The sequence below is a fragment of the Thermothelomyces heterothallicus genome (assembly GCF_042370625.1).
Source record: "Thermothelomyces heterothallicus CBS 202.75 unplaced genomic scaffold P884_scaffold_14, whole genome shotgun sequence".
NCBI classification, from domain to species: Eukaryota; Fungi; Ascomycota; class Sordariomycetes; order Sordariales; family Chaetomiaceae; genus Thermothelomyces; species Thermothelomyces heterothallicus.
The window spans coordinates 24007-43445 of record NW_027192575.1 but is presented as its reverse complement, the minus strand read 5'-3'; the positions used below and the strand labels follow the sequence as shown (position 1 = coordinate 43445).

The following is a 19439-nucleotide window of genomic DNA, read 5'->3' as shown; positions in this document are numbered from 1 at the left end:
TGACCACAGAAGTGGCAGCGAAAGCCACAACACCCCTCGTCTCTGAAGAGCCGAGGTGTCGGCACAGAGACCAGTGATGACGAATACCCCTCCTCAGGCAAATGGTTCAGCGCAGCCCAAACCTGCAGAAGAAGCTCATTCCGAATCAGGGCATTACGCAGATGGGGAAGCTCGTCAGACCATGGAGGCATCCGGCGACAGCAAGCCACCGCAACCCAGAGCGACCAACCGGATCCGTGACAAGCTCAAGACAAAGAAGGGGAAGCTGGCCGACAGAAAGAAGCAGCTCAAGGAAATGACCAAACCACCCGGGGGATTCGACGCGACTCCGCTGCCAGACGCACCCCAAGGGTACACGCTCAAGTTCACGTTCCATCGAGTCTACGACCTGCCCGCCGCCGACCTCCACAGTTCGTCCGACCCCTTCGTCCACGCCACCCTGACCGCACCCGTCCCACGGCGACACAAGGAAGACCCGCCGCTTACCCGGCGCACCCGGACGGTACGGCGCACGACCGAGCCGGTCTGGAACGAGGACTGGATCGTGGCCAACGTGCCCGCGTCCGGCTTCACGCTCAGGTGCCGGCTCTATGACGAGGACTGGCCCGACCGCGACGACCGTCTCGGCAGCGTCACCGTCCGCATCCCGCATGTGGACGAGAACTGGGAGGGCCTGGGCCCCGAGGAGCACGTGTTCGAGGTGAGGAAGCGCTCCGGTAGCAAGCGGGCCTTCCTCATCCGTGGCGCGTCCGTCGCCACGTGTGGGAACGGCAGCGTGACCCCGCGCCTGCACATCAGCATCCGGGTGCTGGGAAAGTCGGACCCGCCGCACGCCCAGATGTACACGGTCGGGCCGACGACCTGGGTGAAGCATTTCAGTCCCATGATCGGCCGGCTAGCGGGCGTCAAGGTGAACCGAGACGAGGAGCGCGATGCGGTGGCTGGGGGTGAGCAGGAGAACGATCGGGGAACCAAGAAATACGAGTGCGTTCTCTTCTTCTCTACCCGCGGCAGGCAGGCATTTACGCACGCCAGCGTGCTGACGGGCAGACTAGCTTTCAAGCCAACGAGATCCAGCTTTCGGGCCCCGTTCCGCCCAAGCTCTACCACCGCTACGTCGAGTTCAGGCCCATGATCGGTCGCATGTTCTCTTCCCGGGGGCTACGTGGCCGAGTCCTGCACAAGGTGCTCCAGAAACAGCACAAGCGCATCTACAACTACGACTCCAGCACCGAGTACGGCTCCTTCGCGCCGTGCAGCGAGGAGGCGACGCTGCAGTTTCTGCGCATGGTGCACTTTGATGAGGGCGGCCGCATCTTTACCTACCTCATCACCCTCGACGGCATGATGCGATTCACGGAAACGGGTAAGGAGTTCGGAATCGACCTGCTGAGCAAGCACACGATGCACTCGGACGTGGCCACCTACGTTGCGTGCGCAGGCGAGTTCTTTATCCGCCGGCTTGCGCACCCGGTGAGCCAGGCCGGAAAGGCAGATGCGTCCTTCAGGAGTCACCAGGGCTCCTCTACCGAGCGCGCTTCCCTTTCAGCCTCCTCCTGCCGCAGAGGCCAAAACAACACCGAAAACACTAGCCCGGATGATGGCCAACCCACACATCCCCCAGAGTCCCCGTCGGAGGGACCCCTTGCCGGGCCACCTCCTCAGAAGCCCAACCGCTACCGCCTCACTATCGATAATGACTCGGGCACCTACCGCCCGGACGCCTCGGTCCTGCCCGATCTGCAGGCCTTCCTGTCGCGCAACTTCCCCGGACTCGATGTCGTCGCCATGCACTGCGGCGACGACCGCCTGTCGGCCATGAAGGCGGCGCAGGCGGAAGCCAAAAAGCACAACACCGGCGCCGGCGTGGTCCGCATGGTGCCAAACCGGAATCCGTCTAGCAGCAGCTTCAGCTCCGGGGACGAGAGCCGGCTCGGGACCTTGGATCGTCTTATCTCTTGCTCCCGAGACGGGCGGCGATGTTCCCGGGGAAGATGGCGGAGGGGAAGAGGGAAGGGCGGCGCCGTTGCGGAGTTAAGAAGGAGAGGGCTTTTGACTTCGCGAGTGAGCCCAGGAGATGGAGGGAGGTCCTCGGACTAACGGGGCCAGAGGAAATATGGAAACGGAGAATGAAGAGGATTAAGAACAGTGGAGGAGGGCAGGGAGGCCAGAAAGAGGATGGTAGAGGATAAGAATACGGAGAGTGGGAGGAAAGGGTAACCTAATCAATGGGAAGGGGAGGGGAAGATGGGTGTTTTGCGCTTTGACTGCGTTGGAACAGTTGGCGTTTGGTTGTTTGGGCGGCTTGAAGAGCCTTCACTATGATAATGTACGATACTTTCGTTGCAAACCGTGTACTAAATTCACAAGAGACTTGAAGGAGTAACCTCGGAAAGTAATTGCAATCGAGTTTGCTGCATACTCGGTAGCCATGGCTCCCCCGTACTGCGCAGTGAGAGAGGTGCGTGGGCGCGGAGACAGGGGCAGGGACATCGACCCACTTCGACCCAGATTCCCCTGAAGCTTGGCGCCTTCTGCTTCTGGAAGGACGTTTCTTAACGATTTTCCAGGTTTCACGAATAACTAGGCCGCCTCGACCGCCGCGCTACACTTGCTTGCATTTCCACTATCAACGGTGGGCCGCCTTCGACGCCCACGACTTTCAACCCGGCGCTCGCAAGCACGGGATCCATACATAGAGAAAGACCCTGAATGCTGAAGCCGCTAGTGTAACTTGGTCTTTACCGTGCACTAACCAGGACCCCCACTACGGAACCATATCCTCTCCCTTCCCCCCCCCCCCCCCACAAAAAAAATCCACCAAGCCCGCCCGCGCTGGAGACTCCGACTGGGTCGCCGGACACGCTAACAATTTTTGGAGCTCTGGCCCGAGACCTCGTTCCACATTCGCGTCTCCAGCTTCGGTCAACCACTACCAAGACGCATCGCCTCGAACTCCAAGCCCTTTTCATCTCTGCGATTCCAGCGACCCTTGTCGGATCCGGTACCAGTGCTGAGGCTCTCGGTCCTTCCCGCTTCCCAAGATCACCAAGAAACTCCAGCGACTCGCCAGCTGCTGAGCCACGGCCACCCTTCACTGGAGCCGGTCGTGAACCCGGCTTGCGATCCTCCGAGCTTCCGCCATCGCTCGTGTCGTCGACCGCCGACCCCTCATGCATTGGCCGAACTCTGTTGTCGATTGACTCCGGCCCGGAAAGAGGGCACCGCAGGAGCACCATACCGTCAGCAACCATCTCAAAACGTACCCCGCGGATGACGACCGGGCCTCGTTCGACCGCGGCGGAGGGATGCAGTCGACAAACGTGAAGTCCGAAGCCCTCGGGCGGAAAGCCAAGGCAAGTTTACGGCTCTGTATTGCATCTCCAACCTTCTTCTTCCTGTCGCTGACTGGCTCGGCCATCTTTTTTTAGCTCGCCCAGTCGTACCAAGAGCTCCTCGAGTAAGAACGAAACCGTCCGAGCGCATTCCCCCGACTACTCCCCGCGCTAACCGCGCTTCGCAGCGAATTTTCCGACAAGGAACTCAAATCGGTTGGCAACTATACCCTGGGTCGTCTGATAGGCAAAGGATCGTTTGGCAAGGTCTATCTGGCCACCCACAAGCTTACCAATGGCTCAAAGGTGCGCACTGTCACGGCGGCCGCCGCCTCCACCATCGCGCTTTGCCATCTAACCACTCTGCTAGGTCGTCCTCAAGTCGGCCAACAAGGACGACTCGAACCTCGCTCGAGAGATTCACCACCACCGCCAGTTCGTCCACCCCCACATCGCTCGCCTGTACGAGGTCATAGTGACCGAGACCTTGGTCTGGCTGGTCTTGGAGTACTGTCCAGGTATGATGATGGAACCTGGCCGGGATGGCGACACGCTCTCGCTAACCCCCCCCCTCCCATCCTTTCCTCAGGTGACGAACTTTACAACTACCTCCTCAAGCATGGCAAGCTGCCCGTCGAGAAAGTTCAGAAGATCTTCACACAGCTGGTCGGCGCTGTGTCTTACGTCCACCGGCAATCCTGCGTTCACCGCGATCTGAAGCTCGAAAACATCCTGCTCGACAAGCACGAGAACGTCAAGTTGTGCGACTTTGGCTTCACGCGGGAGTACGAGGGTAAGGCCAACTACCTACAAACTTTCTGCGGCACGATATGCTACTCGGCACCGGAGATGCTCAAGGGGGAGAAATATGCTGGCGAGAAGGTGGATGTATGGAGCTTAGGCGTCATCCTCTACGCGCTGCTCTGCGGCGAGCTGCCCTTCGACGACGATGACGATAAGGTCACGAGAGATAAGATCCTCAACCATGAACCCCACTACCCGGACCACATCCCCCCAGACGCCCTTTCCCTCCTGAAGAGCCTGCTCTCGAAGCGCCCCCTGCTCCGCCCGACTCTCCCCGAAATCCTGGCCCATCCGTTTCTCGCCGAGTACGCGCCCCAGCAGCAGGAGATCCTCAAGCTCGAGCGCCCAGAACCGTTCTCGACGCCCCTGGAGAAGGAAACCCTACACAGGATGCGGAGCGCAGGGGTAGATACCGATTCGGTCATTGAGAGCGTGTTGGCGCAGAAGTGCAACGTTTTGGCAGGCTGGTGGACGCTTCTGATCGAGAAGGAGGAGCGAAAGCAAAGACGGAGGGAGCGGAAACGCAAAGAGAGAGAGATGGAGAACAGGTCGTCGAGGCGCTTCTCGCAGGCCTCTAGCCGGTTGAATGCCTTGGCCACTGTCGAGGAATCGTTCGCCAAGCTCTCCGACCCGCCGGCACCGAGGCCGCGAGGTAGGAGTGAGCGGCGGAGCGGCCACTATCCCAGTCTGATCATACCGGATATGCCCGATCTTTCCGATCTGGCCAAGGTCGCGAACGGCAATCTGAGCCCCGACAGCGAAGCACCACCTCCGCCTGTCGACAAGGACTCGATCCGGTCCGTCAGCTCTTCGAGGCAGCGCAAGCCGCTGCCCCCTCCAAAGGAGGGATTGCTGCGGAGCGCCCGTTCCCGTGGCTCAACGCTCCATCTGATGACCACGGGCGACGTGATAGATGCCAATGGCGCCTCGCACGCCGACGACCCGAAGAAGGTCAAGAAGCGGCCATCACACGCAATCATTGCCACCTGGAAGAACTGGACGCACTGGCTGTATGAGAACACGAGGCGACACAAGGGGGCGCATAAGAGGGGCAGCCAGTCGACGCCGAATCTAGCCGGCAAGTCGGGGAGCGGAAAGGAGGGGAAAATCAAGGAAGATAGCCCGCGGCCGCAAACGAGCAAGTACCCGGCGAGCGGTTCCGCATCTAGCCCCCAGACGGTCAGCCTACCGAAGGGTGTCGTGGCCAACGGCTACGCCGCCAAGGGCGCATCGTCCACCGCGGGCGGCTCCTCTTCGCGCGCCGCGGCCCCGTCCGGACTCACCACCCCGCCGATCCCCGGCCACAACCCGCGCCTGCAAACCTCGGGCTCCTCCTACAAGCGCCACTCCCTCTCCCCTTCGCCGATAACCCCGCGCTCGACAGTCCGCCGTTCGTCCGGCCCGACCGGCCTCCGTGGCCGCAAATCCACCTCGTCCTCTGTCTCTTCCGTCCGTTCCCTGCACCACACCCACCACCACTCCCATAGCAAGGCCTCGTCCACCTCTTCCAACGGCTCGGTATCAACCTCGGTCTCCAAGACCCCGATGCAGACCACCCGCTCTCCGCACCACTCGGTCAAAGTCCTCCCCGCCACCCCAACCGCGGGTGGCTTCCCCGGGTTTCCCAGTAACATCCGACTCGTCCGCGACCGCTCTGGTCCGCCGCTAAGCGTATTTAACGAGAGCCTCCCCGGCTCCAGGTCTGCCATGGCGGGCGGAAGTCCAGCGCCGGGGAGCCCCAACCCTTTCTCCAGCGGTGGTGCGGGTGGAATTGGAGGAGTGATGTTTGCCAAGCGGAAGAGGAACCTGTTCAAGGGGCCTATGCTCAGTCTGTCAGGACATCATCACCACCACAACGGAAGAGAGAGTGGAAAAGGCGGGGTTGCCGGCCGGAATGGTTCGGGTGGGAGCGGAACGGGGTCACATTCGAGGAATGCGAGCGCTAGTGGGCTGGGCAGGAGGAGCGGGGAGATCACGATCGAAGAAGTCGACGAAGACGAGGAGGAAGAGGAGGGAGGGAGATTTGTGATGGGAGGCGGGGCAGCCCGGCCGCATGAGGAGTTTGGTGCGATGGGAGGGGCCATGGAGCTGGGTGGGGTTGATGTTGAGGTTGAAGAAGTCGATTCGTTCGCTCCGATCGTAAAGCGGCCGGGAGAGGTCGTCGAGGAGAAAATCTATGAAGAGGGGGAAGTGGAGGGGGAGGGTGGAGGGCAGGGCGTCGTCGGGCTGCAGCCCGCCGCGACTATCAAGCCGGCTAGCGAGGCGGGCGTATGATGCTCTCTTGGTTCCGGTGCTTATCGGAATGACGAAGTCGAATCCTGGAACATCATGGCTCGATTTGGTTTTTGTTGAACAGAGGTATGCTGGTGGTTGTGTACGAAGGAGAGTACCTTTTTCCCATGGGAAATGTTTCTCTGTTGATATCATCATCTTCATCTGTATAATGATTAGGGATACCACTTGCCAATCAATAATTTGGTTTTCTTTTCTTTCTTGAAAACCCAAGCGACAGTTAGAGGCTAAATAATAGATATTTAAAGGATCCCAGTTGCGGAAATTGTCAATGCATGCCGCTGGGTTTGTTCAGGCGGTTGACGTTGTTAACCTAATTACCTAAGCTCCCGTCACACTCTAGGTGCCCAAGTTAAATATTTACTCTCTATCTTACCAACCCTCTCGTTCCTTCTAATCTCAACACTTCCCGACATCCTCAACAATGCTAGCGTGGGCTCTCATGTATTAATTACCATTTTATTTACTCACTATGATGCTACCAACTAGCAAACCCCCCCCCCCCCAAAGAAAACCTGAAATAAAATAAAATAAAAATAAAAATAAAAATACATCAAGTTAACTCCAGAGCTGCCATCCATTCGAGCTTTTATATGATTTATGGTTATCTCGAACTTGGAAGGTTCTTTGTAATTGGGCCTAGAATTCCAGTTAAAATTAATTAATTATATCTCGACTCTTGGATTTATAGATCTCACGGGCTGCCTAACGCCCGCACTTGACCGCGATACCAGTCCCATTGATAATTAATCATGTCTTCTTATCATTTTATATACATCAGACAAGAAATGAGAGAGACAAAAAAAGGAAAGTTTAAGGAAAACCTGATAGAAGTCTACTCACGATCTAACACACAAACAGTGATATGTGCGTGTTTTAAGGCAGCAAATCATAAGTGGTGTTGATCGGTTGGCGACAAGGCACCCCTCAGTACCGAGTACCACCCAGTCTAAGCCAGAATCTTGGGAATCAATTCCACGATGACGTCGGCAATACGCCACTCGCTTATCTCTACAGCTACACCATAACTACCTCGAGGGCTGAGTATTAATAAGTGTAGCCCCTGGCCACCTACGAGACTGATTACATTGATCTGCCTTACTTTGGTTACCTATGAAAACGAGATCCAGCGTCTCTAATCAGGTCTTGTCCAAATCTGCCGGCAATTGACGTGGGACAGCAGTATCTCCTGCAATTTGATTAATTAACTTTTGCCCAGCTAGCTCAGTATCATCTCCAGCACAAGCCAACGAGAAAAAAACATGGACTGGGCTAGAGATCAGTACAACAAGCAGTACGACGCCTGGGTACCATGGCTAGAGGACCTCTACCTCCGCTATTTCACCCGCGACAATAAGGCGAGCTACACCACGCGCAGTACGTGATTGATTAAAAATCAGATGGTCTCCCTCCCCCTGGACGTAGTGCATTACGCACGCTTTTCCTCCCTCCCTTCCTTGTCGCCTTTGTTATTTTGTCTCTCGTGCACTACGCTGCGCAAGCGGCTGTTAACTGGGGGATTGTCCTAGATGACCTCGGCAAGACCAAGGTGACAAACGTGTCCCGGGTCGACGCCCTCCAGGACTCGGCCAACGACGTCGTCGCAGACCAGATCGGGCAGGACGGGCTCTGCCGGCCCGTCGGCGACCACGTCTCGCACGAGGGCATCAACCGCGTCGAGAGGGAGGGCAAGGACGACAAGGGCCGCTACGTACCCGCGCCGGAGGGTGTTAGCGACCCCCTGGAGGCGGTTTCCGGAGCCGGGAATGCCGCCGTCTGCGGGCTTGTCGACTGAGGAAGGCAGGCTGCCGGTGCGATTGGAGGCTTGGTTGGCGATAGACATGGTGGGCACGTGGGAAAGGGTTTATGGGGAGGTGGGGAGGTTCAGGTATTAGTTAAAGGGCGGATTCTTTTTGTGCGCCTGCCTAGCGGGTTTCCAACCCACCTTAGGCAGGTTTAAACGATGGTCGCCTGCAATTGGAATACTTTGGGGACCGAAAAACGATATTTCACAGTAATGTGGTGGCGGAGATACCCGAGATGATTAGCATCGAGCCCTCTTGTTCATGGCTTGTTACAGGAATGCGATGTTGGCTTGACACTACATCCAAGGAGGGATTCACGACTTCAAGCTGACTACTTTGGAGCATGTTATTGCATGCCCCGTTCGTCTTTGGACTCTGATCTCTAACCATGGTCACTTTGCCGCTGCGTTTGTTTGCCCATTGATCATGTAATTAGTGTAAGTGTGGATGTGGCCCTCAAGGTGCGTATCGGCTGTAATTATACATTTCACTATCCAACTACTAGGATGCCCAGTCGGACAATGCAACCAGGGACCCCGCAGTGCTGCTTTGCCATGTGGGTTCTGGGCCTTCCCCGTCTCAGATTGCCGGAACGAGCAACGAAGCTCTCCCACCGAACCCCTGTGGAATGACGCTTACCCCTGCGCTCTGACCACCAACGCAGCACATCCGACGCTCATCATGCCACCGAAACCTCGGCGATTCTAACAGGCCATATTTTTGTGTACTCAGTTCAATCGTTCCTTCACTTTCACTTGTGCAGTCTTACATTGAGTATTCCCCCGGGCACATTACTTGCCGGCCGGTTTTTTTATTAGATCCCTCGCCGCAGCACGACGGCATCGGGTACCTTGTGCAGACCGTCGTTCAAGACGAAAGCCATGGCGCGGCGGCAGCATTTGACGCTGTCCCTTTTTGCCTTTATGGTGTTTCTGGCATTGACGTACTTTATGTCGACTAGAGATTCGAGAGTCGAGTACGGCCCCGTCGCGAGACCCGACGACACCTTCAGCCATGCAGACCATAGCAGCGGGAGCAGCACCAGCAACAAAGTCGCAAGCGAGGGCAACCCGGCGCCGGGAATCTCTGAGCGCATTCTCACAGGTGGCTCCATCGCGCCGAAACTCGAGAATGCCACGGCAAAGTACGCCCATTCCTCACCCGCTTTTTTTTCCCCTTTTAATTCTGAGTTTTGCTTTCTTCTTGCCGTTCTGCCTAAATTGACTCTCTTCTCCTCCCGACTACACAGAGCCGAACTGGGCCGTGCCTCGTGGAAGCTCTTCCACACGATGATGGCGCGCTTCCCCGAGGAGCCGACCGCCGACGACAGCCTCGCGCTGCAGACCTACATCCAGCTCTTCGCGCGGCTGTACCCTTGCGGGGACTGCGCCGCCCATTTCCGGAAGCTGCTGCAGAAGTACCCGCCGCAGACGAGCAGCCGGAACGCCGCCGCCGGCTGGGCGTGCTTCGTGCACAACGAGGTCAACAAGAGGCTCAAGAAGGAACAGTTTGATTGCAGCAAGATTGGCGACTTTTATGATTGCGGGTGTGGTGAGGAGGACGCGAAGGCCGGGAAGAAGGACCAGGGTGCGGAGGGCACGGCGGTGGCGGACAAAACGGAGGAGTTGAAGGGGCGGGAAGGTGTCACGCTTGAGAAGGAGGAGGGATTGACTCGGGGTGGTTGAGGTTGAAGGGCGGCCAGTTTTCGGTAGCGAACGAACGAGCAAGGGGACGGCTTAAGTTAGACCTGGCGAGGAGTTGCGGCGTTCTTTCGGTTCAGATGGCTTTGAATCTGGCATTGTTTGGCATTGGCATTTCCTACCTAGAGCATCAATTGGGGCCAAGACGGTCTTGGGAAACCCAGAAGTTATCCCGGCGAGGTTGTTCTCGAGAAGCTCTTGCCGGTTGGGGAATGAGGGGTATTAGCCCATGAAGGAGCGCCTCGGCAGGATCGTGGATACAGAATGGAGGGACTCCGTGCTGTAGACGGACCATCGAACAGGTAGATAGGTATAAGACCTATTTCGGTTCCAAAGACCTCGAGCCCGGAGTTACTCCGAGTTACTCTCATTTTGAGAACATACCTTACCAGCTTCCTGCAGTATTGGTACCTTTACATTAATTGGCCCAGTAAGTCGCGATAAGATACGGGTGTTAGTGGGGCTCAGTCACGTGAAACGCCTCAGCCTAGTGTTGGATGATGCTGCACGCACGCGCGTCTGAAGCTGCCTTGAGCTGGAGCTCCAAGCTCGCCAACAACGCTCGCCCACCATACCCTGCGATTCTCACTCCGATTACGCTACCGCCGCTTGAGACTTGCGAACCACGGAAACATTCGTCCCGAATTGTCGTCACAACCCCAAGATACCCACAGACGCCCAACATGGAATTCGGCAATACAGGCTCGCTGAGTGAAGGTTTGCAGCCCGGCGTTGGGTCGCTGCTCCACCTCGATGTCCCGCGATTGCGACTAACCATTGCGCGGTGCAGATGGCATCCATCTGGACATGGATCGGTTGAAGAAGGGCGAAGTCAAGTAAGTCATGCTTATCCGAGCCCTACCTATTCCTTCAGGGCGTCTGCTAACCGTTTCCCCCACAGCCTAGGTACCTCGATGTGAGTCCCAACTGTCGACGCAGCGACCCGCAACCCCCACCCTAACAATGATGGCAGCATGGCAGTGACTTTCAAGGACGGCGTCATCCTCGGAGCCGACTCGCGCACAACAACAGGTGCCTACATTGCGAACCGCGTAACCGACAAGCTGACCCAGGTTCACGACACCATCTGGTGCTGCCGCTCCGGGTCTGCCGCCGACACACAAGCTGTCGCCGATATCGTGAAGTACCAACTTGAGTTGTTCGCAATGACCAGCGGCAAGCCGCCGACAACCCAGACGGCCGCCGCTATCTTCCAAGAGATTTGCTACGCCAATAAGGACCGGTTAACGTGAGTGTTCACATGGTAGCATGGGGTAATAATGTGCACGGCCGGGAGCGGGGGGCTGACCAAGACTCCCGACAGAGCCGGCCTCATCATTGCGGGGTGGGACGAGCGGCACGGCGGGCAGGTATACAGCATCCCGCTGGGCGGGTCGCTGCATAAGCAGCCCTACGCCATCGGCGGGTCCGGGTCTACGTACATCTACGGCTTTTGCGATGCCAACTGGCGTGAAGGCATGGAGGAGGCCGAAGCGGTCAGCTTCGTCAAGGAAGCGCTCAAGGAGGCTATCAAGTGGGACGGCAGCTCCGGCGGTGTCATCCGCATGGTTGTCCTGACCGCCAAAGGTGCTGACAGGCACCTCTACTTGCCGGACACCGACTACAAGGTACGGCATCAGTGAGAAATCGGGTGGGTCTCGGTGTTTTGGGGTTATGAGCATGACGAGTCCAGATCCGGAGTGACTGGGCTCTGTACAACAATATCATTTCCGTTTGGGTCAGCGCGTCATGCCCATCTCCTAGGAGCATGGGAATCGTGAAACTGCTCTGATCAAAGTGAGAGGGCCTTTCAAAGTGAAGCCCCGGCTGGAGAAGAGGCTGTTCAATATACAGAACAGGCGGATGCCTGCGCGCGGTTGACATCATCAAGCAGTGTATCGTACCGGCCACTTGAAGGCTGCCTGCGACTCGTATGGTCTGCGTGAAGGAAGAGGGGCCTTGCTGGGACTGGAACCCTCCACCATGGAAATCATCGGTCTATGAGACAAAGTGAATCTGCCACAATTTTGGAGAAATCCATGCTACTCTATAGCGCCTTTCTCTCTCGAACTCGCTTCTGCGCCCTCCTCGAGACTAATTAGAGATCCTGATTTCCTTGGCGTCTTTTGGACCAGTTTGCTGCCGAAAGGGACGACGCAGGACTGTGGCTGATGTGGGATCGCATTACCATGCTTTGCATGGATCTCGGCGGCCTCGACGCCGACCTCCAAAATGCAGAGCCCTGATGACTGCGCTTCAAAAGTACCCGGCCATGAAGGAGAACCAAGTTCCCAGTCACTCAGTAGAAGGCTCGATTCCGTGATCTACCTTAGCCGAGTGCATTCTAGCCCTCCCTTTACTTTATTTTATTGTCCCTCAAACGTACTACTACCTCGGCTTGATGCGCACTGTAGTAATTACAGCCAAATGTTTGCATAGCCGATCCGGAATAAACACCATCACGCTCCATCCCATTTGACCTCTCTCGCACCCATAGACACCCACTCTGTCCTCCGACATGCCCTGCTCTCGCGATGGCCTCCTCCCCGAACCGCCGACTGCCCAAGACGACCGCGACAAAATCAATCCCGACGACCCCGCCGTCGCCTGGCAAACCCTGGTGAACAAAGGCCGCAAACTACCTCGCCAGCCGGCCGGCTCGGGCTGGCCTCGCAGGCTTTCGCGTCGGGGGAGGAAGCGGGAACTCGGGCTGAAGCAGTTCAATCCTCGGCCGGTGTTCGTGCCTGGCGTCGGGGTGTCGTGACGCCGTGCATGGCCGTGTGCAAACAGCAGTCCGGGGAACATTGCGGATGTCCGCGCGAGATGGCTGAAGCCGGCGCGGACGTGACTATCCTCTGCTCCAACGGGTACATCGCTCTTGAGCAGGCCATCTTCAGCGGCAACAGCAAGTCGGAAGTCATCGTTTACAAGGCCATAGGAGGCAGCAACAACTTTCCGAGACGGAATTAGCGGCGCGGCGTGCCAAAGCATACCTTTGCAGAAGGTACCGCGAGGTTCTACAGAACAAGCTGCGTCCGATTCTATATAAGCGTGTCGGCGGCGCGGATTGCGTCAAGCGGCTCCGCAGGGCTTACGCAGGGGCGCTTGCTGCGGACACTGAGAAGAGCGCTTTGTCTGGTCGTCTCAAGTGAGTTCGACATATACCGACTTCAAGCAGTTCGGCCGCCTACCGCGGGCCAGAAGGGCTGGTTCGGTCCTTTCAGCTAGAGAAGCCAGGAGAGGAAAACGAACTGGGCGGCGTTCTCATCTTCTCTTCCTACTGCTGGCTCAACCAGGACCGAAGCCTCAACACGCCCGAAGATCCCGCGCGCACGCAGTGCTGACGAATAATGTGCGCAACAGAGATGTACCTACAGCGAAACCCAGCCGTCGAGGCGGACAAGCTGTGTATTTGGATGGAACGTTTATCCAAGACGAATCAGAGAGAAGAGTATCAAGGAAAGATTGAAGGAGATAGCAAGCAGAACGAAATCAAACCTTTGATTATGGTGGTCTTGCTGACTTCTTCCACGTTCTACTCTTAGGACTTTGCCTGCACCGCGACCAAGACAACCTGGGCACCGGCGTGTCGGCCTTCCCCTTGATTATCGATAATCCAGTGTGACGCTATGATTAGCCCTGGTGGACGAGAAGTACTACGAGCGGGCTTGATGCTGCGTCGAGGCCGTGATGATCAGCGGGCTGGACGATTCCTCGAAACGCCAGAGTGACCCTCGATGGTTTTGAGGACATGCATGCGGGCCCGCCTGCTCTGAATGCTGCGGCTGCTGGTAGCACCGGGATGGGTGGTTATCAAACCAGCGCGACCGGGGAGTGGACTCTGGAGAAGGCGCGCGACTTGGGTGATTAAGATGAACGACAAGAAGCTGACGCACGAGCAAGACTAGCCCAAGGTCACGTTCTTGGAGCGCCAAAGCTGACTCGTGAGACGGCTGCGGTATTGAGCGGTTCAGGCACCTCGAGGAAGATGGTGCAGGCTCTCAACGCCATGGTTTGATACCCTGCAGACTCTTTCCGTACAGTACCAGGCGTCCCCTTTGAATGGAAGAGGTGCTACAAAATACCTAGGAACCCATATCCCAATGCTTTCTCTCCGCTATGCCTCATTCGGCCGGAGCAACTGTCCAGTTGTCGTGTAATTATTATAAGGGGGGCAGACTGCCGCGGAGCGGCTCGGGGCTTTTACGACGATTGTTCTAGATTGCGACCTCGATCCCCTATCTCTCGGAAACAAAGTGAGCCCGCAGCGTTCTTGTAAGGAAGCATCCGAGGCACTGGATTCTGCATCAAGATTAACTAATCTGGCTCAACCAGGAGGGGTAGAATTGTCGGTGAGTGACGAACCCCCGCTCCTGTCGCCAACACCGCCCTCCCCGTGCGCGACTTGCGCCATCAGATTGGCTGCACCCAAAACGCTTGAGGGCCGATACTGTTGGGCTCGAATATATTCGGGCAGCCTGGTCGCTAATTACCGCACATCCAGGGTGCTGCTCCAGGGCCGCTCCCAAACCGGGCCACGCGAGATTCTTCGCATGACGTGAGAAGATGCCTCGCATGCGAGGAATGACGATGATCAGAGGACACCATCGCAAGGCAGCAAGCAAACATGCCTTTCGCGTTTTTTTTTCCCGGGTTTGAACCTCACCAATTCTCTTCCGCAGCCCTACGAGGCTGAGAAGGAGCGTAGATACTAGCCCCTGAAGTGGTGTAGTCGCAACCTCGTTCCAGTACATGTGCCGATTAATCATCGCCAGTATACGGAATAATCGAGTCGGGATGTGGGATGTCATGGAGTGGTTTGGAGCGCCAGGCGAGACAGCTGCGGGATGCTAGTGCAGCGGCTGGGCCCCACCAAGCTGAAGGGTGGAGTAACTAGCAGGGTGACGGGAGAGAAGCAACGGCTGGTTGCAGTGGGTCTGCCTTCCCAGATCAAGAGTCCGCTTTCTGTATCAGTCCACTGCAGACAAGAGCCCGAACTGGCTTGATCGACTATGTGGGCGGCCTGACTAGGTTGTTCCGCCGGCCGTTACCAGATTATTGCGGAGATACGTCGAGGCACATCTGCCGTTCTCGCAGGCGACGGTGTGAACGCAAACACTGTGTGTGCGGCGAAGCCTAGCAGGCCGTTTATGATAGACTCCCCACGCATGTATAGGGGGACACTGCTTTGCGTGGTGAAGGTTAGGTATGTACATACAGTACTTGCTAGGGTGCTTATTGCTCCGTAGCGTTCTTCTTTACATGGGCCACCTGGGGAGCTCGACGGCGAGTGGCAAGTTCCCAGGTCCATCGCGGCTCCTTCCAGGGCCCCGGCCCACCAAATTCGCTTTGGCCACTCCGAAGCTGTCTGGAGAGCGAAGATAACCCACACGTGGCGGAACTGGAACACTTGAGAACGCGATCCCGGGCCACCGTCGTCATCTGTGCAGCTGCGCTCCTGCGGACTCGATAGGCTCACCAGACGTTATCGCACGAGACCTTGAACTCCGCCCACCTGCAGCCCCAGAACCCCCATTCGTGATACATGTATTTCTTCCTGACCTCGACCTCTGGCTCCTCGATTTCAGCGTCGTTTCATTTTCTTTTGCTTCCTTTTGGCTGCCCTCTGGGACCGTCTGGGGCTGAACACGTCAAGTTTTACACGCCGTCCAGATTTTGACTGCGTGTTACCGGCCTCCAGCGTCGTCTCCCTGTCTCAACCTCCAGCCTCTTGCTCTGGCCGCTTCTTGGCATTGCTCCATCCGCTCTTGCTCCCTCCTGTGTTGATTCAACTATCCCGCCATCCGCCCGGTGCCACCTCTGATCTCCTTTCTGGCCTCGCCACAGGGCCGTCAAATGCATACTCGAGTAGAGAAACCTTCTGCTCCCGACCACCAGCTCTTTTAAAAAAGACGATTACCTTTCATATCTTTTCTGGCTCGCATCTGAGGATTACGCGCCCATCCATCCGACCGCGTTCCATCCGCTTCATTTTCTGTTTCAGGTTCCGCTAGTCCGCTTCCTGAACGCTTTTTCCTCTCGAGCAACCGTTTTGGCCGTTCCGCATCAAATTCGCTTGACACCAAGCCTGGCACTTCGAATGAGCAGCATTAGATCTTGGGTGAGCACCTGCCATTTCCCTCACTAGTCATCGTGTCTCGTTCAGCCCAACCCCTTGTGACGCCGTCGGCCCCCACGAGACCGGTTTTTGTTCTGTTTACCGGTGGCGCTCGCACTCTGGGCCCGGCTTCATTCCATGCGCTTGCCTGCTCGACGGGCAAAGACACGTACTGCGACTGCGCTGCGTCGGGTGGCTAGCGCTGGGGCATGTCACTCGACGATCTACAACCCACCCGAGTGGTTGATTGTGGGCACGCCGCTTGCATCCACCGCTCGCAGCTACCGCTCGCAGCTACCGCTCGCAGCTAAAAGCTGCCGCTTTGCCTAACGCTTTTTGCTCCTTGCTCGGCCCCATGTCACGTTCTGCATATGCGCAGGGTGTCGTCTGCGCTCTTGCATTCCCAATCCATCATCTTTTTCTTGTTGCACTTTGGTTCCCTTCTCCGAATTTTTGTGTCGCTGAGCGCCTCGGCAAGTCCCGGGTCTGTTTTCTCGCCTGAGGCCCAGAAAATTACCAAACTAACTGGCGTTAAAACGATAGCCCGTGCTAATTCTCCGCTATCTGCAAACACAGCCACTCTCCTCCCCCCGGTAGTCCCTGGGTTCCGCCCGCCGCCGCCCGATAACATCACCTCATCATCCCTTCCCTCGGCCGACGACAACCGCCGAACACCACCAGACGGCGGCGACAGCATGGCTGCCATCATAGGCGATGTTTTCGCTGATTCGCAATCGCGCTTTCATGGTATGATCGGAGGACATTCGCACGACATCCATTACCAGAGCCGATCAGCCAGCAGATCCCGCGACAGGGATGTTCCGTCCCACCACACGCCACGCCCAACGACCGCGAGCCCTCGGCGGACATCGACATGTGTGACCGCTGCGCAGAATCAGACGCCCAGTCGGCGGCTCTGGGACGAGCAAACACAAGAAAAGACTCCATCGAAACAGCCTAACCCCAGCCGCCCCCCTACCGTCAACAAGGCGCGACTGCCCTCGCCGCCGTCCTCGTCCTCGTCTTCACAGCCATCATCTAGCGGCAACCAGCCACGCGACGGAATCTCTAGAGATGGCGGCGCTCAGAATCCTGCCCGGGCGTTTTCTCATCCCGCGTCAGACTCAGGCGCATCGTCAGCGAGTACCACCACGACGGTAATACCGCCGCCCTCGAGGGCTATTCCTTCCCCCGATTCCGATAGCGGACCGCAGTGGGACTCTACCCATCTTCAGGCTGCCGGCACCTTATCTATCCCTCCTCACCTTGACGACCCACCCGAATCCCCGATACCAACCCAAACAACGATCCGAGTCCGCGACCTCGCACACATCCAAAGTCTGGCAAAGGCAAACCTGCTCACCGGCACGGGGCCAGGAGTCGTCAACGAACCCCCACTACAACAGATGAAATACGAGATTAGCGGAATGCCCATCGGCGATATCATCGAGATGGTCGCCGCGCTGCTCACCAAGATCACGACGACCAACGATCTCCAGCACGACGCCCTTAACCGCAACGCACACCACCTGCGACAAGCCCAGGCACAAGCGCGGGGCGAGGAAGGTTCCGGCGACAGCAGCATGAGCCCGCTCAGCAGCAGTGTCCTGGCATTCCACGGCAAAAATGTACCTGCCATTACCATTCTAAGCTACCTCACCCGCATCCACAAGTACTGCCCGACCACGTACGAGGTCTTCCTCAGCCTGCTAGTGTACTTTGACCGCATGACGGAGCGCGTGAACGACATGGTTATGAAGAGCGAGGAGGCGCGGCGCGCACAGCTTGAGGCACAGCAAGCGCAGTCGCAACCGCAACGACCACCAGTACCCACGGACGCCGAGAAGGACACAGTTATGCGCGACCCGGATGATGACGAGAGCATTGGTGACGGTGACGAGGCCGAAAGCGATGATTCGAGCGACGCGACCGAGACCGACTCGGATCTGGCGGACTCGACGGACGGAGACGACAGCCCTAGCGCGGCGGGGAAAAAGACATCACCGGCGGCGGACCCTGCAGGTGCTTCATCCGCGGCCGCGGCCGCAGCAGCAGTAACAGCAGCGCAGCAAGCCACGTACTTTGTGGTAGACAGCTTTAACATCCATCGCCTCATCATTGCTGGCGTAACCTGTGCAAGCAAGTTCTTTTCCGACGTCTTTTACACCAACTCGCGGTATGCAAAGGTACGTTTTAACAATATTTTTCTTTTGGACTTTCCCTCTTCGCGGCTTGGACCCCTGTCGATAAACGTCCGAACACCGCGCTGACGCCTCATGCGCATCCGCAGGTCGGCGGTCTCCCCTTACCTGAACTCAACCACCTGGAGCTGCAGTTCCTGCTCCTTAACGATTTTCGTCTAGCCGTGCCGGTTGAGGACTTGGAGGCGTATGCCACCATGCTGGTCGAGTTTTATGCGCGGGAGGTTATCGCGCTGAGGTCGCACCCTGGTGGTGAATGATGGAGAATGGGGATCGACTTAGACGGTATGGGATGATGGAGGGATCAGTTGGAGAAGGGCATGACCCAAGCTCCAGGATTTCTTAATGTCTCTTTTGATCTGGGGGTTCTGCGTGGCATGAACAGGCAGACGCGGGGCGTTATACTTCCCTGGGTTCTATTAAGGCGGTGGTCTTGAGTCACGCTACGGATGCAGCATGCGGGAGCGAAGCACGGGGGAGATGACGATGGACACGGGAGGTATAGAGGTGGGAGGAGGGGGGCTGCGGCAGGATAACCTATGTTCTGCCAACCGGCTGTTAGCTGCTGGTTGGCTGTTAGGACCTCTTTCTCAACCAACCTAGGTACCTACCACCCACCTTGATCAACTGCCTACGGTACCTGTAGGCATTCCAGCATGTCATGATGTTTCTGGGAATGCTAGCGGGCAATTAACGGAGCAAATGTTTTTTACCTCCGTAGGGTGCCTACCGATCTAGCGGCTGCCCGACTTGCCTTCAAAGCTCCTCTTCCCCGACGCCTGACTTGACTCCTTGAGTACAGTTTTCGTTCGCTTCCTGCCCCTTAACTCGAGAATATGAAGGCGAACGGTTTTACACACAGTTGTTATCCAGTTATTTTCTTCAGGAGGCTGCTGCTGCTCATCGCTGCCCCAGTTCCCTTAAAAGCGTACGAACTAATTAGTGTGTTAGAGCTTTCGGACCAATCCTGTTCTGCTACGAGATTGCTTGCTTCATCGCTGACGAGAGCTAGCTTTATCTGACTTGATGCCCCGAGTTCTCTCTGCATCGGTTATTCTTGGGGGTAAATTGATGCCACACGCGTGTCGCCCCGGGTTTAATGAAATATTTCTTTCCAGTTTCTTCTTCTTTGCCCTTTTGAAATTTCAAGATCGGACTACTTCATACTTGTAAAAGGAAAAGGT

General features: G+C 57.0%; 8 protein-coding genes across 8 annotated transcripts; 7 read left to right on the top strand and 1 right to left on the bottom strand.

The window, feature by feature from the left end:
* Positions 1–181: 181 nt before the first annotated feature.
* P884DRAFT_202846 (uncharacterized protein) lies at positions 182–2192 on the top strand (the record flags this gene model as incomplete). The annotated part of the gene is made up of 4 exons (XM_069438462.1): positions 182–984; positions 1056–1473; positions 1534–1981; positions 2035–2192. 4 exons carry the CDS (start codon positions 182–184, stop codon positions 2190–2192), a joined length of 1827 nt encoding a protein of 608 aa, XP_069296686.1.
* A 687-nt stretch (positions 2193–2879) lies between these two features.
* P884DRAFT_244908 (uncharacterized protein) lies at positions 2880–6693 on the top strand. The gene is made up of 5 exons (XM_069440398.1): positions 2880–3356; positions 3432–3460; positions 3524–3641; positions 3706–3853; positions 3925–6693. Exons 1-5 carry the CDS (start codon positions 3309–3311, stop codon positions 6411–6413), a joined length of 2832 nt encoding a protein of 943 aa, XP_069296685.1. The 5' UTR covers positions 2880–3308; the 3' UTR covers positions 6414–6693.
* Positions 6694–7693: 1000 nt separating this feature from the next.
* P884DRAFT_244907 (uncharacterized protein) lies at positions 7694–8226 on the top strand (the record flags this gene model as incomplete). The annotated part of the gene is made up of 2 exons (XM_069440397.1): positions 7694–7808; positions 7961–8226. The coding sequence occupies 2 exons, from the start codon at positions 7694–7696 to the stop codon at positions 8224–8226; spliced, it is 381 nt and encodes a 126-aa protein (XP_069296684.1).
* Positions 8227–8911: 685 nt separating this feature from the next.
* On the top strand, positions 8912–10387 carry P884DRAFT_260514 (ERV/ALR sulfhydryl oxidase domain-containing protein). The gene is made up of 2 exons (XM_069441461.1): positions 8912–9380; positions 9486–10387. Exons 1-2 carry the CDS (start codon positions 9118–9120, stop codon positions 9919–9921), a joined length of 699 nt encoding a protein of 232 aa, XP_069296683.1. The 5' UTR covers positions 8912–9117; the 3' UTR covers positions 9922–10387.
* A 133-nt stretch (positions 10388–10520) lies between these two features.
* P884DRAFT_244901 (nucleophile aminohydrolase) lies at positions 10521–12058 on the top strand. Its single transcript, XM_069440396.1, has 5 exons — positions 10521–10653; positions 10727–10772; positions 10838–10852; positions 10910–11185; positions 11261–12058. Exons 1-5 carry the CDS (start codon positions 10620–10622, stop codon positions 11577–11579), a joined length of 690 nt encoding a protein of 229 aa, XP_069296682.1. The 5' UTR covers positions 10521–10619; the 3' UTR covers positions 11580–12058.
* A 701-nt stretch (positions 12059–12759) lies between these two features.
* Positions 12760–13280, top strand: P884DRAFT_270349 (uncharacterized protein; the record flags this gene model as incomplete). Its single annotated transcript, XM_069442339.1, has 3 exons — positions 12760–12852; positions 12960–13084; positions 13115–13280. The coding sequence occupies 3 exons, from the start codon at positions 12760–12762 to the stop codon at positions 13278–13280; spliced, it is 384 nt and encodes a 127-aa protein (XP_069296681.1).
* Positions 13281–15477: 2197 nt separating this feature from the next.
* P884DRAFT_260511 (uncharacterized protein) lies at positions 15478–16195 on the bottom strand. The gene has a single exon (XM_069441460.1). The coding sequence runs from the start codon at positions 15796–15798 to the stop codon at positions 15595–15597; it is 204 nt and encodes a 67-aa protein (XP_069296680.1). The 5' UTR covers positions 15799–16195; the 3' UTR covers positions 15478–15594.
* Positions 16196–16749: 554 nt separating this feature from the next.
* On the top strand, positions 16750–18515 carry P884DRAFT_270348 (cyclin-domain-containing protein; the record flags this gene model as incomplete). The annotated part of the gene is made up of 2 exons (XM_069442338.1): positions 16750–18240; positions 18345–18515. 2 exons carry the CDS (start codon positions 16750–16752, stop codon positions 18513–18515), a joined length of 1662 nt encoding a protein of 553 aa, XP_069296679.1.
* Between the last annotated feature and the right edge of the window lie 924 nt (positions 18516–19439).